At 42.9% G+C, this 27798-nt stretch overlaps 2 protein-coding genes across 3 annotated transcripts in view; both read left to right on the top strand.

Moving 5' to 3' along the window:
- The window catches only part of CLVS1 (clavesin 1), a 145126-nt gene that overhangs the window by 102228 nt on the left and 15100 nt on the right, over positions 1–27798 (top strand). For both annotated transcript variants that reach the window (XM_048840758.2, XM_048840759.2), the window contains exons 4-5: positions 15433–15543; positions 17152–17387. In XM_048840758.2, the coding sequence (XP_048696715.1) occupies positions 15433–15543; positions 17152–17387 (347 nt within the window). The remainder of the gene's footprint in view (positions 1–15432; positions 15544–17151; positions 17388–27798) is intronic.
- LOC125632495 (uncharacterized) lies at positions 1207–3211 on the top strand. The gene is made up of 2 exons (XM_048840772.2): positions 1207–2064; positions 2653–3211. Exons 1-2 carry the CDS (start codon positions 1839–1841, stop codon positions 3030–3032), a joined length of 606 nt encoding a protein of 201 aa, XP_048696729.2. The 5' UTR covers positions 1207–1838; the 3' UTR covers positions 3033–3211.

Genomic DNA, 27798 nt, shown 5'->3' with positions numbered 1-27798 from the left:
AGTTTCCCTGTTAATGGGCTAATTAGCTCATTAGCTTCCCTGCCCCAATCTGATCTGGTAAACAGAAATTCCTCTCCTTAGTCAGGCCATTTCTGGGAGCATAAATGGTTAAACAGTGATCAGGGTGCTCGTTCAGTTGCTCTTTCCCAGCACTCTGTCACACTCCCATTAAAGCCAATGGGAGTTACAGAATTTAAACCCCACAGAACTCTTCCTCAAAAGGAAAAATAATCACAAAAGACCATTCAACAAGATCATAGCTAAGCCTCTCCCATGTATTTATCAAGGACATGCAAACCTTAATGAGAGGGACCATACTAGCCTGGAGTGTTTTGTCAGAACTGTTCCAACTAGCTCTAAAGTCTTCTCAGCATTCAAAGACTGGTCTTGTCTTTGCTGTGTGCCACTTGGATCTAAAGCATGTGATGGGAACAGAAAGTATTGTCATATTACATTTTTACAAGAGTTGAAATTGGAGCTGGTTAACAGGAGCAGGGGCACAGGAGACAGCAAACAGAGCTGAAAACGGAGGAGTTTGGGGGAGAGTTTGTTAGGGGAATTTGGGGGGGGAGTTTGTTAGGAGAGTTTGGGGGACAGTTTGTTAGGAGAATTTGGGGGGAATTTGAGGGGGAGCATTGGGGGGGAATTTGTTAGGGGAGTTTGAGGGAAGGTGTGTGTGTGTGCGATGTTTTTGTAGGTTTGGAGAGTTTGTGTGTGTGTGGCAGGAGGTGGTTCCTTCTTAGGAGCTTAGGAGTGAAGGCTATGACAGCTACAGAAGCAGTAGTGGTAGCGACCCAAAGAATGGAAGAGACAATGAAGATGACTGGATGTGCTTTTCTTGCAATATGTTACACTGTTGACTCATATTTAGCTTATGATCCACTATGACCCCCAGATCCCTTTCCGCAGTACTCCTTCCTAGGCAGTCATTTTCCATTTTGTATGTTTGCAACTGATTGTTCCTTTGTAAGTGAAGTAATTTGCATTTGTCCTTATTGAATTTCATCCTATTTACTTCAGACCATTTCTCGAGTGTGTCCAGATCATTTTTAATTTTAATCTTCCAAAAAACTTGTAACCCCTCCCAGCTTGGTATCATCTATAAACTTTATAAGTGTACTCTCTATGCCCTGGTCTACACTAGGACTTTAGGTTGAATTTAGCAGCATTAAATCAATGTAAACCTCCACCCGTCCACAGGATGAAGCCCTTTATTTCAACTTAAAGAGCTCTTAAATTGATTTTCTTACTCCACCCCGACAAGTGGATTAGCGCTTAAATCGACATTGCCGGCTCGAATTTGGGGTACTGTGGACACAATTCGACGGTATTGGCCTCTGGGAGCTATCCCAGAGTGCTCCATTGTGACCGCTCTGGACAGCACTCTCAACTCAGATGCACTGGCCAGGTAGACAGGAAAAGAACCGCGAACTTTTGAATCTCATTTCCTGTTTGGCCAGCGTGGCAAGCTGCAGGTGACCATGCAGAGCTCATTAGCAGAGGTGACCATGATGGAGTCCCAGAATCGCAAAAGAGCTCCAGCATGGACCGAACGGGAGGTACGGGATCTGATCGCTGTATGGGGAGAGGAATTCGTGCTATCAGAACTCCGTTCCAGTTTTCGAAATGCCAAAACCTTTATGAAAATCTCCCAGGGCATGAAGGACAGAGGCCATAACAGGGACCTGAAGCAGTGCCGTGTGAAACTGAAGGAGCTGAGGCAAGCCTACTAGAAAACCAGAGAGGCGAACGGCCGCTCCGGGTCAGAGCCCCAAACATGCCGCTTCTATGATGAGCTGCATGCGATTTTAGGGGGTTCAGCCACCACTACCCCAGCCATGTTGTTTGACTCCTTCAATGGAGATGGAGGCAATACAGAAGCAGGTTTTGGGGACAAAGAAGATGAGGAGGAGGAGGAGGTTGTAGATAGCTCACAGCAAGCAAGCGGAGAAACTGGTTTTCCCGACAGCCTGGAACTGTTTCTCATCCTGGACCTGGAGCCAGTACCCCCCGAACCCACCCAAAGCTGTCTCCTGGACCCAGCAGGCGGAGAAGGGACCTCTGGTGAGTGTACCTTTTAAAATACTATACATGGTTTAAAAGCAAGCATGTGAAAGGATTACTTTGCCCTGGCATTCGTGGCTCTCCTGGATATACTCCCAAAGCCTTTGCAAAAGGTTTCTGGGGAGGGCAGCCTTATTGTGTCCTTCATGGTAGGACACTTTACCACTCCAGGCCAGTAACACGTACTCTGGAATCATTGTACAACAGAGCATTGCAGTGTATGTTTGCTGGCGTTCAAACAACATCTGTTCTTTATCTCTCTGTGTTATCCTCAGGAGAGTGAGATATAATTCATGGTCACCTGGTTGAAATAGAGTGCTTTTCTTCAGGGGACAGTCAGAGGAGCCCATTCCTGCTGGGCTGTTTGCCTGTAGCTAAACAGAAATGTTCCCCGCTGTTAGCCACAGGGAGGGGGGAGGGTTGAGGGGGTAGCCACGCGGTGGGGGGATGCAAAATGTGACCTTGTAACGAAAGCACATGTGCTATGTATGTAATGTTAACAGCAAGGTTTACCCTAAAAGAGTGTAGCCACTGTTTTATAAAATGTGTCTTTTTAAATACCGCTGTCCCTTTTTTTTTCTCCACCAGCTGCATGTGTTTCAATGATCACAGGATCTTCTCCTTCCCAGAGGCTAGTGAAGATTAGAAAGAAAAAAAAACGCACTCGAGATGAAATGTTCTCCGAGCTCATGCTGTCCTCCCACACTGACAGAGCACAGACGAATGCGTGGAGGCAAATAATGTCAGAGTGCAGGAAAACACAAAATGACCGGGAGGAGAGGTGGCGGGCTGAAGACAGTAAGTGGCGGGCTGAAGACAGTAAGTGGCGGGCTGAAGACAGGGCTGAAGCTCAAATGTGGCGGCAGCGTGATGAGAGGAGGCAGGATTCAGTGCTGAGGCTGCTGGAGGACCAAACCAGTATGCTCCAGTGTATGGTTGAGCTGCAGCAAAGGCAGCTGGAGCACTGACTGCCACTACAACCCCTGTGTAACCAACTGCCCTCCTCCCCAAGTTCCATAGCCTCCACACCCAGACGCCCAAGAACGTGGTGGGGGGGCCACCGGCCAACCAGCCACTCCGCCACAGAGGATTGCCCCAAAAAAAGAAGGCTGGCATTCAATAAATTTTAAAGTTGTAAACTTTTAAAGTGCTGAGTGGCATTTTCCTTCCCTCCTCCACCACCTCTCCTGGGCTACCTTGGTAGTCACCCCCCTATTTATGTGATGAATGAATAAAGAATGCATGAATGTGAAGCAACAATGACTTTATTGCCTCTGCAAGCGGTGATGGAAGGGAGGAGGGGAGGGTGGTTAGCTTACAGGGAAGTAGAGTGAACCAAGGGGCGGGGGGTTTCATCAAGGAGAAACAAACAGAACTTTCACACCGTAGCCTGGCCAGTCATGAAACTGGTTTTCAAAGCTTCTCTGATGCATACCGCGCCCTCCTGTGCTCTTCTAACCGCCCTGGTGTCTGGCTGCACGTAACCAGCAGCCAGGCGATTTGCCTCAACCTCCCACCCCGCCATAAACGTCTCCCCCTTACTCTCACAGATATTGTGGAGCACACAACAAGCAGTAATAACAGTGGGAATATTGGTTTCGCTGAGGTCTAAGCGAGTCAGTAAACTGCGCCAGCGCGCCTTTAAACATCCAAATGCACATTCTACCACCATTCTGCACTTGCTCAGCCTGTGGTTGAACAGCTCCTGACTACTGTCCAGGCTGCCTGTGTACGGCTTCATGAGCCATGGCATTAAGGGGTAGGCTGGGTCCCCAAGGATAACTATAGGCATTTCATCATCCCCAACAGTTATTTTCTGGTCTGGGAATAAAGTCCCTTCCTGCAGCTTTTGAAACAGACCAGAGTTCCTGAAGATGCGAGCGTCATGTACCTTTCCCAGCCATCTCACGTTGATGTTGGTGAAACGTCCCTTGTGATCCACCAGAGCTTGCAGCACTATTGAAAAGTACCCCTTGCAGTTTATGTACTCGGCGGCTTGGTGCTCCGGTGCCAAGATAGGGATATGGGTTCCGTCTATGGCCCCACCACAGTTAGGGAATCCCATTGCAGCAAAGCCATCCACTATGACCTGCACATTTCCCAGGGTCATTACCCTTGATATCAGCAGATCTTTGATTGCGTGGGCTACTTGCATCACAGCAGCCCCAACAGTAGATTTGCCCACTCCAAATTGATTCCCAACTGACCGGTAGCTGTCTGGCATTGCAAGCTTCCACAGGGCTATCGCCACTCGCTTCTCGACTGTGAGGGCTGCTCTCATCTTGGTATTCATGTGCTTCAGGGCAGGGGAAAGCAAGTCACAAAGTTCCATGAAAGTGCCCTTACGTATGCGAAAGTTTCGCAGCCACTGGGAATCGTCCCAGACCTGGAACACTATGCGGTCCCACCAGTCTGTGCTTGTTTCCCGAGCCCAGAATCGGCGTTCCACAGCATGAACCTGCCCTATTAGCACCATGATGCATGCATTGTCAGGGCCCATGCTTTCAGAGAAATCTGTGTCCATGTCCTGATCACTCACGTGACCACGCTGACGTCGCCTCCTCGCCCGGTGTCGCTTTGCCAGGTTCTGGTGCTGCATATACTGCTGGATAATGCGTGTGGTGTTTAATGTGCTCCTGATTGCCAAAGTGAGCTGAGCGGCCTCCATGCTTGCCTTGGTATGGCGTCCACACAGAAAAAAGGCGCGGAACGATTGTCTGCCGTTGCTCTGACGGAGGGAGGGGCGACTGACGACACAGCTTACAGGGTTGGCTTCAGGGAGCTAAAATCAACAAAGGGGGTGGCTTTACATCAAGGAGTATTTCAGGCAGGACTTCACGGAGGGTTCCAATAAGAAATGGTGCACCTAAGTTATTGTTCTTATTTGAACAAGGAGGTTAGCCTGGCCTCTGATTGATACATGGCTAGATTTACATCGCTGCACCTTCTCTGTTAGTGACTGCAGTGTGACCTAGAGGAATGAGTCCCCTAGCAGGGGAGGGGGGGAAGCAAATGAGTACAAAACCAATCTAGTCTATTTCTTGTTTTGATCCACTCCATCTATCTTTTACATCTTTGGCTGGCAGCAGACAGTGCAGAAGGACTGCATGCCATCCACATCTCATGGCTGCTCGGCAGAAGATGGTACAGTACGACTGCTAGCAATCCATATTGCCTGCCTGCTCACCATAAGACGGTTCAATAGGACTGACTGCAGGACTAAAGAGAATGACCTGGTCAAGTCACTCCAAATTTAGTCCCTGCACCCATGTCTGCCCAGGCGCTCCCAGCCGACGTGGCCAGGAGCACCTCAGACATGACGATGACGGCTACCAGTCGTATTGTACCGTCTGCTGCCAGAAGGCAATGGGTTGCTGCTACTGTGTAGCAATGCCGTACCGTGTCTGCCAGCACCCAGGAGACATAGGGTGACGGTTACCTGAGCAGGCTCCATGCTTGCCGTGCTATGGCGTCTGCACAGGTAACTCAGGAAAAAAGGCGCGAAACGATTGTCTGCCCTTGCTTTCACGGAGGGAGGGAGGAAGGGAATGGGGGCCTGACGATATGTACCCAGAACCACCCGCGACAATGTTTTAGCCCCATCAGGCATTGGGATCTCAACCCAGAATTCCAATGGGCAGCGGAGACTGCGGGAACTGTGGGATAGCTATCCATAGTGCAACGCTCCGGAAGTCGACTCTAGCCTCGGTACTGTGGAAGCACTCCACCGAGTTAATGCACTTAATGCACTTAGAGCATTTTCTGTGGGGACACACACACTCGAATATATAAAACCGATTTCTAAAAAAACGACTTCTATAAATTCGACCTTATTCTGTAGTGTAGACATACCCTATGTTATTATCTAAATCATTGATGAAGATATTGGACAGAACTGGACCCAGAACTGATCCCTGAGGGACCCCACTCAATATGCCATTCCAGCTTGATTGTGAACCACTGATGATTACTCTCTGGGAACCGTTTTCTAATTGGTTATGCACCAACCTTACAGTAGCTTCATCTAGGTTGTATTTCCCTAGTTTGTTTATGTGAAAGTCATGTGAGACAGTAACAAAAGCCTTACTAAAGTCAAGATATACCACATCTACTGCCTCCCCCTTTCAACAGTTGTTACCCTGTGAAAGAAAGCTATCAGATTGGTTTGACATGATTTGTCCTTGACAAATCCATGCTGACTGTTACTTATCCCCTTATCATCTTCTAGGGTTTGCAAGGCTGCGAAAGAGCTGGAGGGTTTGAAGAAGTGGTCTCTGTCCAGGCAGATCATGGGGCTCCAGGAAGAGAGGATTTTGAAGGGGAGAGTCTTTGCCTAGGGACACAGGGTGATCCTTGCCCTGGCAAATCCAAATTCACTGAACACTACCCACTACCCCCACCTGCAGGGCTGCACAGCTGCTGCTGCCACTGTTGTCTCATTGCCCTCCTGGACCTGGAAGACTCTCAGCTGCCTATTCATGGGTAGTGGGTGAACCACGGGCTCGGGAAGGCTAGCCCCTGGCACGGCCCACCCCTTCTGCCTAAGGCCCTGCCCCTCTAGCCCCCCCTTCCCCTGCCGAAACCCAGAGCCCCCCTTCCCCGCAGCCATTTGGGTCTTGCGCAAAGTTTCAGTGACATTCCTATTTAGTCTGAACTAGTTTGCCCATTGTTATAAATAATGAAATCCTCTTTTCTCCATTGTCATATTTGTTACATAAAAGTGACGGATCACAGAACAAATCTTAGTCCAGCAATGATATTCCCGTTTTATACATGGCCACAACCATAAGCATGATGGGGAGTTTTGGTTTAAAGTTAATAGATCTCCGGAGATGAAAGGCAAGTGCCAGCAGACCTTCCCTAATAACTTTTTGTTTGGTTGTCTTTATCCACTTTAACCAATGCTATGGGCATTTGTCCTCTCTGTGACATTTTAATAGAAGTCATTCAGTGTCTACTTTCGTCATGTCTGAAATTCTTTCAGACGAGAATAGATGAGCAGATGCTGCAAGGCCAATGTGAAGGAAATACAGAATAAAAGTGCTATACTAGTGGTGTAGATTTCTTCAACAATATGGCTCAGGGGAACAATGCATGTTTAAGGAGACTGACTCTACAGAGGTGTTTCCCTTTTAAAGGAGCTTTTGCTTTTACAGTTCCTGATGTATGAGAAATTAACTGCTGTACTTTATCCACTTTACCCCTGGCTGTTTGCATGCACTCATGTGTCTCCCTTCACTGCCCTTTTAAATATGGTCAAAGTGACTCAGTGTTTTCTTCTCTGCCCCCCAGAAACACAGTGCCCCCATTCTTCGACCTATTGATTTGATATCATAACTGATCTATTACCTTCAGGTCAGGCTGCAAAGCTCTTCTGTTTTCACAGGCTTTCTATAGGGTAGGAAATAGCTAGGAAGGGAGACTTTTAGTCTGGATAGTTTGGGGTAAGTTGTAAATGTTGTGTATTGGTCCAATTGATATTGTATGTATTTTGCATTACATTTTTTCAAATGTGCCTATAGTCCAGTGATAGCCACATTTTGAATACCATCTAAATAAAGAAACATCAGTCCAAATCAGCTTCTTGCATTAATCACCAGTAAACCAGGATATTATAATGGCTAAGTGCAAACCATCAAATCTGTTCCCAGAGAGGAAAAAGAGCCTCCTATTTATTCACAATTAAAGCAGTTACTCCCTTAGCTCAAGTGGGAGAGGCTTATACTGGGTCAGTCCCCCTTGGGCTGTGGTATGTATATGTGGCCACCATTTGTTCCTGTGCTTACTCGAGCTAGGCAAAATTCTCTGAATTTAGAATTTTTGACTCAACTTTCCATCCAAAACTCAATTTTTTGCCACCTTCCTCTCTCCCTGAAAATTTTAATTAAAAAAAATCAGGTTTTTCAATTAGTGGTCACCATTAAAAGGTCAACATTTAGCCACAGTTGGCTCCCTTTTTTTGTCTGAAATACCCCACAGTTATTTTTCCAAATATAAGGAAATGACAGGGGTCTTCATTGTGACCACATGTTGACTTTTAATGATGGACACTGTGCTAACATTTTACTTTGAAAGGTTCTGTACCAGGACACAGGCCATCATGCTACATGTTGCTTCGTTGCAATACGAGAAAGGTGCTGCACTACTGTCAATGCCAGCCTTACCTCATGCCTCCCAGAAGTGACTTACAACAGACCGCAAAGGTAGAGGATCCTAATCCAGTCAGCGAGGAGGACAGGGTTCATGAAAGAAGGGAGAGGAAATTGGGAGCTGTTGCAGGAGCTAGTGTGGTGACAATAGTCAAAGAAATATTATTGACCAGGAACTCTGGCTCCGGGCATAGCTATAATAGCAACAACATAAAACCATGTGGACATCTTCAGGTAAAAAATCATTTAACCAACAGACAAAACTATTACAGCTTTTAATCATAAACATTGTCAGGGTCAAGTCAATGTCGTCTCTCTTATCCCTGGCTCATCCCAGTTCAATCCAAGCCTGAAGTTCCACCTCCAACGAACCACCAGAGGGTAACACAAAGACAAACAGAATTAGCTTCGAGGCCTTGATTACTCTCCTAAGCTTCTTGCTAAACCTGCTGTCATAGAGAGGTTTGGAAACATGGTTCCTCTTAGAAACCTGGCATCTATATAGTTCCTCTGCTGTTTTGAGGACTTCAGATGAATAACTGTAGCTAATAGTTCACAGTAGGTTTGGTAGCTCAGAGAGTTTTGTTAAGTTCTCTAGCCTATTTCTGATTACTCAGTATAGCAATAGCATATGCATTCGTTCAGCAGACCTCTAGAACAGGATTCCATAGAGCACCCCAGGAGTTTTATGGCTTCAAGTTAAACCTTAAAGTACTTCCAGATCTGATGGTTTTTTGGTTGGCTCCTGTCAAGTTTCCTTCCCCACTCTGAACTCTAGGGTACAGATGTGCGGACCTGCATGAAAACCCCTTAAGCTTATTTTTACCAGCTTAGGTTAAAACTTCCCCAAGGTACAAACTATTTTACCTTTTGCCCTTGGACTTTATTGCTGCCACCACCAAGCATCTAACAGATATATAACAGGGAAAGAGCCCACTTGGAAACGTCTTTCCCCCCAAAATCCTCCCAAACCCTACACCCCCTTTCCTGGGGAAGGCTTGATAAAAATCCTCACCAATTTGCACAGGTGAACCCAGACCCAAACCCTTGGATTTTAAGAACAATGAAAAAGCAATCAGGTTCTTAAAAGAAGAATTTTAATTGAAGAAAAAATAAAAGAATCACCTCTGTAAAATCAGGATGGTAAATACCTTACAGGGTAATCAGATTCAAAACATAGAGAATCCCTCTAGGCAAAACCTTAAGTTACAAAAAGACACAAAAACAGGAATATACATCCCATTCAGCACAGCTATTTTATCAGCCATTTAAACAAAACAGAATCTAATGCATATCTAACAGATTACTTACTAAATTCTAAGACTCCATTCCTTTTCTGTTCCTGGCAAAAGCCTCACACAGTCAGAGAGAACCTTTGTTTCTCCCCCCCACCCCTCCAGCTTTGAAAGTATCTTGTCTCCTCATTGGTCATTTTGGTCAAGTGCCAGCGAGGTTATCCTAGCTTCTTAACCCTTTACAGGTGAAAGAGTTTTTCCTCTGGCCAGGAGGGATTTAAAGGTGTTTACCCTTCCCTTTATATTTATGACATCTCCCCACTACCCCAACATGTAATTTCAAAATTTGTATACTCCGCAGGGTTCAGAGGTATAATCAAATAATCTTGCAGACTTCTTCACTGGCAACTTTATCCCCCCGACCCCCACCCCCTTTAAAAGAACAGGGAAGCTACATTTAAAAAAAAAACGAAAACATGTTAATATAAGTTAATGGGTCAGATTTTACACCCACAGATGCTAAGAAATTCAAAGTTATAGTTTGACACCCACCATAACTTAGTCACAGTGAGCACACACCTATATGACATATAACAAAGAGGATACAGAACTGCCGGTATTGTAGTACAAAATGCAGATGAGCAATGCGTCCCGGTAACTTTTGAGTTCCTCACTTCAATTTTGTAAAATCACAACCACACTGTTGAGGGGTTTTTTGTATTTAATTGGACTGCATGTTATTTTGGAGAGAGGACATGTATGCATGTAACACCTCTGCCAGGATTCCAAAGTGAAGACATGACAGTTACTCAAGCTAGAAGTCATACCAGAGGCTGATTTGGGCTGAAAGTTAGTCTGCGGTGGGGGAACCCAGAATAACAATTTTTATCATGCTTTTTGGAGTTTTGGATATTTTTAAAATTCTTAAATGGTTCTGAGCTGCTTCAGCAGAGGAAGAGGAGGAGGAAAAAGTGAAAGAATTCCCCCTGCAGCCCCAAGGTTACCTTAAAAGCTATTTGGTTAGACCATGTGATATGACAGTGTGATTCTATCACAAATTAAAGTTTACTAAACAAATCTGTGTTCTTTACCCTAATTCATTGGTACCATCTGCCAAGATTCACAAACAGATGCTTTGTGGGCCCTCATTAATTTGCACTAATGACTGGGAGACCTATTGTGAATTACTGAATTTTGTGAATTAGTTAGTATGGCAGGAGAACAAACAAACACACAAAAAAACCCTGGGATAGTGCATCCCAATGTTCACTTTATACTTCAGTTTTCAATATGATAATATTTCAACATATACTAGTGTATGTACTCATGTACGCTACCAAAAAAAGGCAAAATCTTATTTGACTAAGATTTAGCTACAGCCCTTTGTTATTAAATCCTTCTTAGAAGAGAGGACTTCTGGTGAGAATCATTAGGCTTGTTGATTAGCCACGGGAAAATTAATGAGTTCTTACAGTGTCTTTTTAAAATTGAATTTAGTGCAGGGAGAAGCTGTGAGATTGAACAGGAAACCTTCTAACTATCCACCAAACAGCAAAAGCCTGGGCAGTACCAGTACAAGCCTCTCCAGCACCCTGAGTCTGAGGAACTGTGCTGGCGGGGGTAGGAAAACAGTCAGCCCCCATGCTCATTCAATGGGTAGACAAGCATAAATATTCACCTCAGCTGGCTAACACAACCTGCCCTGTTTACATGACGGCTTCAAAATGTGTTAAAGCATGTTAGCCAACATGTTTTAAAATACACCTTTTAGCCTAACCTACATATAGCCATAGGCCACTGCAGAGGCATCAGACAGCAATAAGTTTCAGTTCCTTTCACCACCAAACTAGGCTAGTTTTGGACCTGGGACCTAGAGCTGAAAGTCTCCTTACACCACTGTGGCACTAGTCACAGTACTTCTCTGTGGAGAAACTGTTACTGAACTATTAATACCATCTGTGGAAGCTCTAAACCATTATAGGGAATGATCAAATGTACTGAGAAGCAAGAAGCTTTAGTTTTTGTGCTCAATGAAGAAAAAAATTACCTAATCTAAACACTTTTGTTTGCAAATAAAACCCTCCCCAAATGTAGGCAAAACTGTGTTCAAATAGAAGAGGCTGTGCATTTATTTGCATTGATGAGGGGATTTTTACACAGATTGCACTGGACTTTTGAAGGAGATATGATTTTGCTTTTTGATTGCAAATGGTTGTACACATGCACTGTCATTAATGATGTGTTTGAGTCACAAAATTCAGAACTGGAATGTGATTTCAATCTGAACTTTCCCAAATTTGGAAGTTTGTTTGGATTTTGTATGCTGGTTCTGATCATTGGTGGTTGAGTTCGGAAGGTTTGGATCCAGTGTTCCACCTCAGACCCATTTCTAACTTTTATATTCAGAAGATTAACTTCCCTCGCTAATATCCTTTGGTGTCAGAAGTTTTTATTTAATGTTAGAAGATCATCTTGATTTTTAGCCTTCAGCACAAAAGAATGAAGAAAGAACAGTAGAAGGTTTCTGCTGCGTGTTCACATGGCTAAATAAATAAATAAATAAAAGAACACAGTGATGGAGGGAGTGGGAGGAAGTGGTGAAAAAGTGTCTCACACTCAACTCATAGATAGTCCTCCCAAGTTATTTAACATACTATTATGTACTTGACAGTTTTCAGTCCCAGACTGCTGTGCATTGCAGTGCACAGGTGGCACATAAAACTTGAGAGAGGGAAAGAACTGATTTCAGAGTAGCAGCCATGTTAGTCTGTATTCACAAAAAGAAAAGGAGTACTTGTGGGATCTCCTCCCTTCTGATCTCTGAACTAGGAGAGTCTTGTCTTTACAATCTGAAAGGAAAAGGTATATTGAGATGGATGTGGACTTCACAGTTTTCTTGAAAGTTCCACTCTGGCACTTCAGTGTTTATTTCTGTTACTAGCTTCTTTGGAGAAAAAAAGCACTAGAAAGAGAGAGAGAAAGAAACACAGTCAAACAAAAAAGAGGAATTCTGTAACAGAAAGTCTTTTCTACAGCACCAGTTAAGTCAATACTAGAAACAAAAAGTTTCCTACAATCTGTGTATGATGCTGTCATATACGAGCCCCATGGAGTGAGATAAGGACATAGATAGCTAGTCTGAGAAATCCGCAGATGTCACAGTTTCATCACCAGTGCAGAAACTGAAAGACTCCTACTGATTTCAAATGGCTTTGGATCCGGTCATTAATGTATTTCCAGATTTATTTGCAAGATGCAGTCCCTGTTCCCAGAAAACTCAATGACAAAATTATCATTGATATCAATGGGAAGGTTTAGGCCCAACTTTTGTAAGAAAGACTCAGCTAGAGAAAAGACTAAGTATCTGTTTCCCAGCATGGATTCAAATAAAATGTACTCAAGACAGACCCCCCCAAAAAAATCTTCTCATTATAAAATGCACGTTCCCAAGGAATCACAAAGGCACAAGAAAGACAAAGAATTCCTAAAAGCACAAGCTCTCCAACAGAAAATCAACTTTAGTTACTTTCATCTTGCCTCAGAGAAATCAGCAGAGAGCCCAGGCGCGATCAGGGAGAGATCTCACACATCTTAGTGCAACTAGCTAAAAACAATACAAAACACTTCTTGAGACGTCAGTCTTTTTTTCAAATATATTTCTGCTATGATAGGTGTCTATGTAAAAATAGTACACTGGCGTTCCAGAGCTGTCTCTCAGCAATATCCATATTGAATGTACAGAGTTGAAAAGAAAAATGATGTGTCTTTCTAACTGATAGCCCTACAAACCCAGGCTGGGATCTGAAAGTCAAGCTGGGCTTTTTCCTGTTCATAAAGGAAACTTAAGTTTTTCCATAAAAACTCTGCAGGATGCTGTAGGAAGCTTCCCTCTGTACCCGTTGGGGAATCCTATTGCCTTTTGTGGTTTCCATCAGTAATTAAGGCATACATTGTTTAAATGTGAATGTATTTAAACAATGTGGTTGCATGGGTGGCTTCACTATTGTACTTAGTATATCCCATTGTACACAAGCCAGAATCACTGACCTCCAGGGCTGTGTTGCACTGATAGTAGTATAACTTACTTTCCTCACTAAATTGTATGTATATGGGCCAAGTGGAGGTATGCCAATATACACCACTGACCACCTGGCCCATATAATTCTGTATGCACATAGAAAGTAGATTTACTTTGGGAGAAGGTGCCATTAGGGCTGGTCACAATATTCTGAAGTGAAATGTTTTCTCATTGGCAAATGGAGCTCAGTTGAAATTGAAATTTGCCATGGGAAAAGAGCAATAGCAGGTCATTTGAACCAAAACATTTTGTTTTGGGTCAACATTAATCTCAGTGTCTGCTACCATGAGCTACCATGGTGATTTATGGGAGTTGTAGTTCCAGGTCCCTAATTCCTCTATGCTCCCTTGCTTCCTGACCATACTACATCTCTTATGTTGCACTCCAGTCTTTCCCTGTGGCTGAGCTACTGGGAGAGACAGTCTGCAGCTCTGCTACAGAGACCAAGAGTGACCCAGAACTACAGCTCCCATGAGGCACTGTGGTGGCTCAGGCAGACACAGAGACTAATGTCATTCTCAATGGAAATTTTTCAGAAATTGTCATTCTGTGAAATGTTTCTATATTTTGACTTTTCATCCCAAATTGGGACAAAAGCAAATATCAATATATGGGAATTTCCCATGGGATGGAAATGCCATTTTCCAATCAGCTTCAGGTGCTCTTTTTACATCATCCTTGTACAGAGCAGAAATCCACTTTTGGCTTTGCTGAAAGTTCATATATTTCCATTTTTTCCAGGTGCATCTACTTTAAGGGCCATATCCTCGCTGGTGTTAATCATCATAGCTCTATTGAGGTCAATGCGACCACACTAATTTATAGTTGCTGAGGAGCTGGTCCTAAAATTCTTACTGAATGCTATAGCCATAATGGAAATAATAATTGCCTCCCTTTGGAGCTGGTGACGAGCAAAATGTATCAATAGCAAACGTATCTTCTTAGTTCTTTACAAAGAGGCCCGAGTTCCTGTCAGAAAGCAGCCAATTTGCTTCTCTCTGTGGGTGTCATCAGCACATATATGCAGCAGCCGTTGCACTGTTTCCAAAAGTGAAAGGAGCCTAGCCTGTTCCCTGATAGACCCTGACATTTGCATGATGTGAATGTAGATACTAAATATAATTTACAGTGTACCTTTAAAAAAACTTCAGTAGCCTATTTATTATGTGTACCACATTGCAGTAGCATCCTCTTGCACCTAAGCAAACACCTCTGTTAGACTACTCTACCTGAATGTTAATGCTTGGATATTTGTACTAAACCTTAGCAGCAAGCACTTGGTGGTGTCAGTTTCCATGGTGCTGTCACATGCTCTGTCTCTCTCTCTCTGTCAACACCTTCACACATCAGCATTTCCCACCCGCCCTGCTCCCCATAATGTGCTGCTCACTGACCCAGAAAGTTCAGCTATTGTAATGATGATTTAAGGGGGAATGGGATGGGGGAGGGGGCAAGGGTGACAGAAAGGGTGAAAAAATGAGCTGTGTGTTGGAACATAAGTGGGAATTTGCAGTTCAGCTGCATAACACAATAAGGAGATAAAATTAGTCCCCCCAAGGGATTTTCAGGAAACAAGCTGTGTTCATCACCCCTGCTGCATTTCCCTTCTTGGCAAGCTGCAGTGTGTTGGAGTGGAGTCAGAAGAAATTTGGGCAGAGATCTTGATATCTGCTTTCTTTAAGCACTAGAAACCAAGGTGTAACTGCACGGAGGGAAATGGGATAGTGGCTCCTTAAAACAGTGCATGTGTTTCTGCACTACCCATCCCCCCACCACAAGCGGACTGCTGATTAAATGGTGTATCAGATAGTAAGATGCAAACTTGTTCCTCTGACTTTAGTCCTGCTGGCTGCCTGACTAATTTGGTGCATCTGTTAATTGCCTTCCCTTTCTTTCTTCTCTACAGGACAGCTTTCCTGCTCGTTTTGGGGGAGTCCATTTTGTCAACCAGCCCTGGTACATTCATGCCCTGTACACGCTAATCAAACCGTTCCTCAAAGACAAGACAAGGAAAAGGGTAATTAGAGGGGGAGAAAACCTGTGAAGCTTCAGACCCAGAATGGCTTGCATAACTCTCTACTTTCTTTGCTTTATTCTTTTTTCTCTGGGTTTTTGTTTGTTTTGTTTTTTTTGGAATGGGCCTCTGAGAACTGCAGCTATGACTGAAGCCTCAGCTGGAGTTTGGAATTAACCTAGATTTAATCAATAATTCAGCAGAAGTAGGTTATTTTCAGAATTCAAGTCAGGGCCCAGAGAACCTTTGATTACTTACAAAGAACAGGCGCTATCCTATTATACAGTGGATAAGGCATGCCTATGGACGGAGCCTATGAGCTATGATAGTGGAGGACAGGCACAGTCTCCCATTGAAGCCACCCATATGAAAAAGCTCCCATAGAGCTAGACCTCTGCCCAGTGAGATACCATCAACTCCAAGGAACTTGCCAGTTTTGCTTCTTCAGCAGGTTGCCTTTCTTAACTCCCACTGGTGTCCACAAAAACTTCCACTTCTCTACATCAGCTCACACAGCAGGAAGAGAGGCAGGTCTTTGCTGAAGAGATGTACCTGGATTAGTGGACCTCACTGACCTTGTCCACTTTTATCCTGAAGTCCATAGTCACGAGAATGGATCTCAGAAAGGCACCAAAATATGGCCTGGGCTCCATCTGAGGAGTATTGAACAGACTGAGGAGTCCTTCCGTGTGAAAACATGTCTGGATTAAAGAGTGGAAGGATAATTGGAGCTGGGCAGTGTTCAAATAAAACCATAAATTACTAGAAGCTTTGTGTGGTTCAGTGTTCTGTTACAAATTCAGAAACTGAGGATAAATTCAAAGAAAATTGTTCAGGTACATGGACTTGGGTCAGTTTATAAATGGGTTGAAACAGCACAAAATTAGCAATTTGTGCAATTTTGATGAAAAATCAGTCAAAACGCCATGTTTTGTTTGAACCCAAAACAACTCACTTGACTGGAGAGAATGTGGATGCAAATGCAGGAAAATGTTCACACATGACCCTTTGCACACCAAAACTACTGAGTTTTGAACAGCTCTGAAAATACATAGGTCTAGATTTTTGTGCCTATCTGAAAAAGACAGTGATTCCATCACTGAGCTGGGCTCCACGTTTAATTGCTACTGTACCAGTTTCAGCTCATTGCCTTTATGTTCAAGGTCTTCATGATCTTGATCTAGTTTATATCTCTGATCTTGTCTCCTCTTGCTCCCTATGCTCCTTTACAGACCTCTCACCTTTCCCATCCCTTTATTATCTCCCCTTCTCTCATCTTCATGCTCTCTCTCTTGTGGCACCCAATAATAGAACCATATCCCACTTCTTCAGAGCCTGCTTTAGAACCCACTTCCAGGAATCTTTCCTCCCTTCCCTCAAAAATAATTCCACAACCCACTTCCCCTGGTTTTATATGATATCTTATGGGAATGGCAGGGAACATTTCTAGTACCATATTTTCAGCATTGACTTCAATGACAGCAGAGTTAAGCTAACGCTGAGTGCTTTTGAAAAGCCCCACCCATAAATTGCAGAACAAATTCACTGCTCTAAATTATAATGCTTTATGAAATAAGGAACTGACTGTGCCTTTGTTTTATTTTGTTTCAGATCTTTCTCCATGGCAACAATCTGAACAGTCTTCACCAGCTAATACACCCTGAATGCCTGCCCTCTGAATTTGGAGGTATGCTTCCTCCTTATGACATGGGAACCTGGGCTCGGACATTACTTGGTCCTGACTACAGTGATGAAAATGAATACACTCACACTTCCTACAACGCGATGCACGTGAAGCACTCATCCTCCAACCTAGAGAGGGGGTGCTCACCGAAACACATGACAAGGTGAGAACTGGCCATGAGTTAAAATTCTGTCCTGTTGTTTCACATTATAGGTTTTGTATTTAGTCATCACCAGTCTAATGGTTGGACTAACCCAATTTAGTAAGAGGCAGGAGCTCATTTTGCTGAAGCTGAAAGTAATGGGCACTTTAGCCTGAAGAGTGATTACTACATAGCAGTGAAAGGCCAGTGTCTTGGCAGTACCATAATTATTTCTCTGATTACAAATGATTGTGAACAAAAACAAGTTGAAATTAATGAAATTCATTGTATTCAATGAAAAAATATCACAATGGAATGCCGTTTCCATGGCATAATATACAGGATTATTTCTGTTCTGTTTTACATTCACATGTTGATTTGGTACATGCCGAGCACACTTGTCAATGATAGATTTTAGCTCCCTGTAATGTACTACTGGTAGTTGGTGTATAACAAGCACCGTAGCCCTCTAAAAACTGAGTAGTCTCCTTCAAGTGCCTATGCAGTCACTACCCGTTATCTGTTCAGCTAGTAAAGCTGGTCTCTTAAGCCGACAGGAAGACCTTTACTTTTGGATCTGATGATTGTGCATAGTGCTTCCAAAGCTTAAAATGGTAGTTTTTAAATCCACGAAGCTCACTAATTTGTACTAATTGACTGGTGCGGGACCCAGTACAGAATAGTGAGGTTTGTGGATTTCTGAGTGTCATTGCTGGATGACACCACACTCTTGAGGTCTGCTCTACAGTACACAGACCTATACTGCTGTAGCTACAGTAGAACCTCAGAGTTACGAACACCTCAGGAATGGAGCTTGTTCGTAACTCTGAAATGTTCCTAACTCTGAACAAAATGTTATGGTTATTTCAAAAGTTTACAACTGAACATTGAATTAATACAGCTTTGAAATGTTTCTATGCAGAAGAAAAATGCTGCTTTTAACCATCTTAATTTAAATGAAACAAACACAAAAGTTTCTTTACCTTGTCAAATCTCTTTTTTAAAACTTTCCCTTTATTTTTTCAGTAGTTTATGTTTAACACAGTACAGTGCTGTATTTGCTTTTTTTTTTTTTTTTTGTTTCTGCTGTTGTGCTGCCTGATTGTGTACTTCCAGTTCCAAGTAACGAGTGTCGTTGACCAGTCAGTTCATAACTCTGAGATTCTACTGTACATCACTCAGGGTGTGAAAAATCCACACCCCTGAGCAAAGTAGTTAAATTGATCCAACCTCCCAGGTAGACAGTGCTATCTCGGCGAGAGAGCTTCTCCTGCTGACATAGCTACCGCCTCTTGCAGAGTTGGATTAACTATGCTGACAGGAGAGCTCTCTCCTGTCAGCTTAGAGCATCTTCATTAAAGTTTTAAGTGTAGACTTGCCCTAAGAAAAACTCAAGGATGGAGGGATATGTTGGCCCCTGGGGAATGTGACATCATCTCCGCTGGTCTCACCCACCAGCTGTGCAGCAGCACAATCTCTCTGCTCTGTATTCCACTAAACTGCAACCCACTACTTTGTTTTCAATGAAGATTGCATCTATGCTTACCTCACTGGTGACACTTGAGGCATTTACGACTCTCAGACCCTGAATCACTCTGTGTGACAGGGATAGGACCTCTTTTTGTAACAGTGGAATCCAGCCTGACAGGACTGACAAGCCATAATGACATGGAATTAATTACATCTCTGGAGGGGGAAAAAGCATTTTTTTAAAGCTTCCCACATAAGAGAGATTCCACATTCTTATTCTGCAAATTTAGGCCCTGATCCTGTAAAGCAGTAGTGGGCAACCTGTGGCCCGTTGCTTCCCGCAGCTCCTATTGGCCGGGAATGGTGAACCGCGGTCACTGGAAGTTGCAGCGGGCCGTGCCTGTGGATGGTCAATGTCAGCAAAATGTCTCACGGCCCACAATCAGATTACCCTGATGGGCCGCAAATTGCCCACCACTGCTGTAACGATTTATACACATACACATGCTTTGACTGGCTTCAGTGAAACGTCTCACAGCATACAAAGTTAACCGCATCTGTAAGCCTTTGTGGAACCAGGGCCTTAGCATGCAGATAACTGGCTGCTTATCCACCAAAGCCTGGCACTAGTCATTAGTGTATTTTTAGGAGTAAGTGATTTCTTGATCTTAAATCTCCCTTTTTTCATACAATACAAATGAGTTTTTCCCCTTAACATCATTTAATCACTCTTTTTTTCTCCTCTCAGAGAAGCTCTGCTTCTCCACAGGCATCATAAAATCTTGTCTCTTTTAACTCAAGCATAATTTTGTTTAGAATTTATCAGATGACCAACACCTGGTGTGTGCTTAGAGAGTAGCTTAAAAATATACATATATCTGACACTTTTAGTCAAATTCTCACCTGCACATATCAAACTACATAACACCAGAGATAAGAAAATACCCCAGGAAGTCTAGGATGATGGCAAATGGTACAGGTACAGTGAAGAAGGAACAGGTACATGCACTGCCTCAGAGATGCAAAACTGAGCCGAGTTTTGGAATACTAATTAGCAATGAGACCACAACAGTACCTCCCTCCCCCATCCTCAGCAGGTTTTTTCCAGTACCATGAAACTGCTGGACAAGATCTGTTCTTGTAAACAATTTCATGTTTATTTTAGCAAATGTCAATCTGTGTAAATGAGGAAAACATTCTAAAAAACAGCACAGAAAATAGTTCTTGAGCTTAGGAATTAAAATGATTTTGAAAGCAGTTTCACGACCTGGCAAATATTATAGTGTGAACGGGGTCTTACTCAAACCATCTGCTGTTTCCTTTTGGTCCAACCAAGGACCTGAGCGGAAATCAACCACTCACACTGAGAAAAACATCATAACAAATGGAAATGATAGCCCCAGCCTCTGAAATTATCTCATACCATGGAAAAATACCAGAGCCCTTATACTGAGTAACAGATGGAAAACACAGCAAAACTGCTGATGACTCCAGATAATGAGTGTAATAGCCAGAACAGCAGCAGCAGCAACAAAATCCATTCAGATTTGATCTGTTTACTAAGATTCAGCTCAATGAAGTTTTGAAATAGACAAGGTAATAAAACGTGAAAACTAGCATTAATACAGTAATGGCAAGATCAACTCATTCTCAAAGTGTGGTTACGTTGGGTTTAGATTGTTTATAGGGGTGAGAACTGGGGTCAGTCATCTCTCTTTGGGAGAGCGTTCCAGTCTAGGTCCAGCTCCTGTGAAAGTTCTGCCTCCAGGGATGGCAAGCCTGTTTGGTTGAGCAATGTAGCTCTTGTGGGAGATCATGATTATGGAGGGAGAAGTTCTCTCTCGCCTAATGAGGGCCAATGCCACACAGAGTTTTGAATATCAAGATATGGGCCCTGAGTTGGACTCTATTCAATAGGCAGTCAGTACGAGACCAGAGCACCAGACTGAAGTCCTCATGGAGATCTTCGTTGTTTAATCAATGAGCTGCTGCATTTTGTACCAGTTGGAGTTTTTTTCTGGCCATGTAGCTTCACAGTTAGATATAATGGGTTGAACTAATTAAGCCTAGGGGGTCAGGAATGCCCAACATGCCAGTTACAGATGGAAATGACTGCCCATAGCTATTTGGACTTCCGTTAGCAGTGAGTGCAAAAGGATCTCCAAGCTGAAGACTGAGTTAGCAATCAGGGTGGATGTTACAGAGGAAGGTAATTCTTGGAAGATCTTCCCTTTTCCCAAGAGTGCCACCTTAGTCTTGCTTGGATTCAGCAGCAGTATGTATTCTGCCCTTACTATCATGTGAATCTCTTTCATTTCCAATACCTGCCTCTCTATTATACTGCCGTCGCCTATCAACAGCTGGGTCTTGGATCACGTCTTCCTCTGAGCTAGATCCTTGGCAAAGGAGATGGAAGGGGAATCCCTGACTTGTGGTAGACTGGGACACAATTTGTCAGCTAACTGCTCCTCCCCCACTCTCTCTGTTGCCCATGTCAGCACAAGCTCAACCCCTTGGAACTTGCCTTAATCAAGACAGGTCTGAAAAGCCAATACCACTTACAAATAAACTGTTGAGAAATGAAATTTAACAAAACTACCCAGCCAAAACAGTGTGTTATGACAGAGGTTAGGTTGAGAACACGTATGAGTGATTTAAGGGCAAAATACCATAGGCGCAGGAACTAGGAGTGCTCCATTTTATGCGGGGTCCCGGATGCCGGCTCCACGCCCGCTCCCAGCTGTGGCTCCAGCCTTGGCCCCCTTACCCTTGTCCAAGTCCCCCTCTCCCACAGACACAGACCTGCTCGCGGCCACAGTTCTGGGGGGTGGGGTGGACAGGGATAAGAGGGCTGGCTTTCAGCACCCCCACTCTTAAAAGTGTTCCAGTGCTACTGCAAGGATGTTGCAATTATCCCAAAAATCAAACATTATAAACCCAGAATATTCAGAATTACAGTTACACTTAAAATAAATCCAGACATGCTAACATGTGGAAATCCATGGTGTAGGCACCAGAACATCCTTAACTCTGCCCTGCAGTGACCAAGGACCAGATTTTCAAAGGATTTATGTGCCTAAAAATGTAGTTAGATGCCTATTGGGATTTTTTAAAGCACTTCAATAGGTTAGCCATTGACATCAGTAGGAGTTAGATGCCTAACCTAGTTAAGTGCTTTGAAATTCCAATAGGCCCCTTTAGGTGCCTAAATTCTTTTGATCATCTGGCCCTGAAAGATTATGATTAAGGCATTTTTAGGGTTTGTGACCCCAGATTAGATCAAACTGATTTTTAAGTACACATAAGATGTTTTTCATATTTTCTGCTCATGATTCAGTTTCTTAAAGGATCATTTTCAAGACAAATAACTGAATCTAATTAACAAATTTACTTCTACTGTCTCAGAAAATTCCCGCAGTGCTCAAAGAGAAGGAGCTGTACGTTTAGGGAGGATAGGTTTTATTTCCCATATCTAACGAAGACAACAAATACCTGCTTTAATAGAAAAAAAACAGTACTTAAGACAGCATAATAAACAAAGAAATATTTTTTGGAATATTTTTGAGCCTGAACTAGGGGCTCATTCTGGGCAGAGACATGCAGGGTTCCTACTTATTCAGACTGGCTCCTGATGGCTAGGTTGTGGAAGTCAGGTCTTTCACTGTTTTATTAGTTATTAACTCCAGTATGACCTTACTATCCCCCTTCTGTTTTTATGGGGCACGTTTGATGCTGGCTCACAATCAGCACCTAGTTACTGCAGAAGCGCTAAAATACCATAACATAAAAATTAGGGCTGTCGATTAATCACAAAAAGAAAAGGAGTACTTGTGGCACCTTAGAGACTAACAAATTTATTTGAGCATAAGCTTTCATGACCTACAGCTCACTTTATTGGATGCATTCAGTGGAAAATACAGTGGGGAGATTTATATACATAGAGAACATAAAACAATGGGTGTTACCATACACACTGTAATGAGAGTGATCACTTACGATGAGCTATTACGAGCAGGAGAGCGGGGCGGGGGGGGGGGAATATCACCTTTTGTAGTGATAATCAAGGTGGGCCATTTCCAGCAGTTAACAAGAACGTCTGAGGAACAGTGTGGGGGGGGAATAAACATGGGGAAATAGTTTTACTTTGTGTAATGACCCATCCACTCCCAGTCTCTATTCAAGCCTAAATTAATTGTATCCAGTTTGCAAATTAATTCCAATTCAGCAGTCTCTCGCTGGAGTCTGTTTTTGAAGTTTTTTTTGTTGAAGAATTTTCGGTCTGTAATTGAGTGACCAGAGAGATTGAAGTGTTCTCTGACTGGTTTTTGAATGTTATAATTCTTGACGTCTAATTTGTGTCCATTGATTCTTTTACATAGAGACTGTCCAGTTTGACCAATGTACGTGGCAGAGGAGCATTGCTGGCACATGATGGCATATATCACACTGGTAGATGTGCAGGTGAACGAGCCTCTGATAGCGTGGCTGATGTGATTAGGTCCTATGATGGTGTCCCCTGAATAGATATGTGGACACAGTTGGCAACGGGCTTTGTTGCAAAGATAGGTTCCTGGGATAGTGGTTCTGTTGTGTGGTTGCTGGTGAGTATTTGCTTCAGGTTGGGGGGCTGTCTGTAAGCAAGGACTGGCCTGTCTCCCAAGATCTGTGAGAGTGATGGGTCGTCCTTCAGGATAGGTTGTAGATCCTTGATAATGCGTTGGAGAGGTTTTAGTTGGGGGCTGAAGGTAATGGCTAGTGGCGTTCTGTTGTTTTCTTTGTTGGGCCTGTCCTGTAGTAGGTAACTTCTGGGTACTCTTCTGGCTCTGTCAATCTGTTTCTTCACTTCAGCAGGTGGGTATTTGTAGTTGTAAGAATGCTTGATAGAGATCTTGTAGGTGTTTGTCTCTGCCTGAGGGGTTGGAGCAAATGTGGTTGTATCGCAGAGCTTAGCTGTAGACAATGGATCGTGCGGTGTGATCTGGGTGAAAGCTGGAGGCATGTAGGTAGGAATTGCTGTCAGTAGGTTTCTGGTATAGGGTGGTATTTGTGTGACCATCACTTACTAGCACCACAGTGTCCAGGAAGTGGATCTTTTGTGTGGACTGGTCCAGGCTGAGGTTGATGGTGGGATGGAAATTGTTGAAATCATGGTGGAATTCCTCAAGGGCTTCTTTTCCATGGGTCCAGATGATAAAGATGTCATCAATGTAAGTGCAAGTAAAGTAGGGGCATTAGGGGACGACAGCTGAGGAAGAGTTGTTCTAAGTCAGCCATAAAAATGTTGGCATGTTGTGGGGCCATGCGGGTACCCATAGCAGTGCCGCTGATTTGAAGGTCCCCAAATGTGAAATAGTTATGGGTGAGGACAAAGTCACAAAGTTCAGCCACCAGGTTTGCCGTGACATTATCGGGGATACTGTTCCTGACGGGTTGTAGTCCATCTTTGTGTGGAATGTTGGTGTAGAGGGTTTCTACATCCACAGTGGCCAGGATGGTGTTTTCAGGAAGATCACCAATGGATTGTAGTTTCCTCAGGAAGTCAGCGGTGTCTCGAAGATAGCTGGGAGTGCTGGTACCATAGGGCCTGAGGAGGGAGTCTACATTAATCACAGTTAACTCACACAATTATCTCAAAAAAATTAATCGCGATTCATCACAGTTTTAATTGCACTGTCAAACAATAGAATACCAATTGAAATTTATTAAATATTTTGATGTTTTTCTACATTTTCATATATATTGTATTCTGTATTGTAATTGAAATCAAAGTGTATATTTTTTTGTTACAAATATGTGCACTGTGAAAATGATAAACAAAAGAAATAGTATTTTTTCATTCATCTCATGCAAGTACTGTAGTGCAATCTCTGTTGTGAAAGTGCAATTTAAAAATATAGATGTTTTTTATTACATAACTGCAGTAAAAAAAACCAAAACAATGTAAAACTTCAGCACCTACAAGTCCATTAGTCCTACTTCTTGTTCAGTCAATCGCTAAGACAAACAAGTTTGTTCACATTTACAGGAGATAATGCTGCCCTCTTCTTATTTACAGTGTCACCAGAAAGTGAGAACAGGTATTTGCACAGCACTTTTGTAGCTAGCATTGCAAGGTATTTATGTGCCAGATATGCTAAACATTCGTATACCCCTTTGTGCTTCAGCCACCATTCCAGAGGACATGTTTTCATGCTGATGACGCTCGTTAAAAAATAATGTGTTAATTAAATTTGTGACTGAACTCCTTGGGGGAGAATTATATGTCCCCTGCTCTGTTTTACCCTCATTCTGCCATATATTTCATGTTATAGCAGTCTGGGATGATGACCCAGCACATTATTCATTTTAAGAACACTTTCACTGCAGATTTCACAAAACGCAAAGAAGCTACCAATGTGAGATTTCTAAAGATAGCTACAGTACTTGACCCAAGATTTAAGAATCTGAAGTGCCTTCCAAAACCTGAGAGGGATGAGGTGTGGAGCATGCTTTCAGAAGTCTTAAAAGAGCAACACTCTGATGTGGAAAATACAGAACCAGAACCACCTCAAAAGAAAATCAACTTTCTGCTGGTGGCTTCTGACTCATAGTGAAAATAAACATGCATTGGTCCACACTGCTTTTGATTGTTATCGAGCAGAACCTGTCATCAGCATGGATGCATGAAAGGACATATGAATCTTTAGCGCATCTGGCACGTAAATATCTTGCAACACTGGCTACAACAGTGCCATGAGAAACCTGTTCTCATTTTCAAGTGACATTGTAAACAAGAAGCAGGCAGCAGTATCTCCTGAAAATTGTAATCAAACTTGTTTGTCTGAGTGATTGGTTAAACAAGAAATAGGACTGAGTGGACTTGCAGGCTCTAAAATTATACAGTGTTTTATTTTTGAATGCAGATGGGGTTATTTTACTTAAGTCTACATTTGTAAGTTCAACTTTCATAATATTTCTTTGGCGTTTTTTACAGTGCAAATACTTGTAATCAAAAATAAATATAAAGTAAGCACTGTACACTTTGCATTCTGTGTTGTAATTGAAATCAATATATTTGAAAATGTAGAAAACATCCAAAAATATTTAAATAAATGGTATTCTATTATTGTTTAGCAGTGCGATTAACAGTGCGATTAATCAAGATTAATGTTTTTAATTGCTTGACAGCCCTAATAAAATCAGTAGGAAAATATGTGAAAGCTTCTGATTGCCCATGAACAGCAACTGCCTTGTTCCCCTCACCAACTGGAGGGATGCAAGGAGGGGAACAGATATTTCATATCAGTATTGAGTCAAAATAGTTCTATTCCTTGCGTTATAAACAACATATAAAATACTGGTGGAGGTGGCACTTAGTTTTCACTATTCATATTTTGGGTTCAAAAATGAGGAAACTACTTACTTCTTTGTGGCACTTCGTCCCTGTCAGTGGTTCATGATGAGTGAAACAGGTCATAATACCCAAGGAGGCGCCTGAGGGCATATTGTAAATGTACAAGCAACGAGGAGTCCTTGTGGCACCTTAGAGACTAACAAATTTATTTGGGCATAAGCTTTCGTGGGCTAGAACCCACTTCATCAGATGCATGGAGTGGAAAAACAGTAGCAGGTATAAATACACAGCACATGAAAAGATGGGAGTTGCCTTACCAAGTGGGAGGTCAGTCTAAGGAGACAATTCAATTAACAGTAGGATACCAAGGAAGGAAAAACCACTTTTGTCGTGGTAATGAGAGTGGCCCATTTCAAACAGTTGACAAGAAGGTGTGAGTAACATTAGGGGGAAATTAGTATGGGGGAAATTAGGTTTTGTAATGACCCAACCACTCCCAGTCTTTATTGAGGCCTAATTTGATGGTGTCGAGTTTGCAAATTAATTCCAGTTCTGCAGTTTCATGTTGGAGTCTGTTTTTGAAGTTTATTTGCTGAAGAATTGCCACTTTTAGGTCTGTTATTGAGTGACCAGGGAGATTGAAGTGTTCTCCTACTGGTTTTTGAATGTTATAATTCCTGATGTCAGATTTGTGTCCATTCTTTTGCGTAGAGACTGTCCGGTTTGGCCAATGTACATGGCAGAGGGGCATTGCAGGCACATAATGTCATATATCACATTGGTAAATGTACAGTAGCCTGTGCTGATTATTAGCTATTGAAAAATGTTACAACTGGTGACCGGATTTTGCTAAAGTTTCAGAAACTAATGGAAAAGGCTGTGGTGCATTTGCCCTGTTAACTGATCTTTGGCAGGCAGCATATGAAATGCTAGAGCGTTCTCCAAAGAAGCAGAGGGCAAGGAATCTGAAGGCGTGGTCAGAAGTAACAGGCTTTGACTACATCTACAACACTAGGTATCCTGAGCATACCTGGAGTGGGGCAGAGACCTGGCTGCTCTACTAGGCAGCTCTGGCTGTGGTTTTAATCCATACACAGCACTCAAGTACTACAGTGATCCGTGAACCATAGGAGTGCAGACAAACACAGCTGACGTATTATAGCCAGGACTGGTAGCACTGCCTATTAGTAAGGTGGCCCAACGCTTCCCATTATAACACCCTATTTTCAGTTGTATATAACTCTGCCAAACTTTATCCAGCAGGGCTGAAATACTCCAGGCCAGGCTGACTTTTATTGGGAGAGAAATTTTAGACAAAATTGTACAGCTGTTTCCAAGAATGAAGCTGGGGGAAAAATTGTTTTACCAATTTTAAAATATTCTTAAGAACTTTTCTTTGAACAGCTCTAATGCCCCCATGCTTTGGAGCAGGGACTTGAAATTGGGGGGGGGGGGGACGGTCTTTGTGTCAGTGATGTACCTTTTGCCATCTCTGTGAAAATCCACCCAAAATTTGGCTAAATTATAAACCTTTGAAAAATCACAGTTTGCACACACTCAGTAAAGATGTCTTTGATTTTAGCAGCTAAAAGCTCCAAATATTCCATTTTCACTGAGCCCACTCAGTCA

The sequence above is a fragment of the Caretta caretta genome, chromosome 2 (genome assembly GCF_965140235.1).
Source record: "Caretta caretta isolate rCarCar2 chromosome 2, rCarCar1.hap1, whole genome shotgun sequence".
NCBI lineage: Eukaryota > Metazoa > Chordata > Testudines > Cheloniidae > Caretta > Caretta caretta.
The sequence above is the reverse complement of the archived record's forward strand: the minus strand, read 5'-3'. Positions and strand labels throughout refer to the sequence as shown.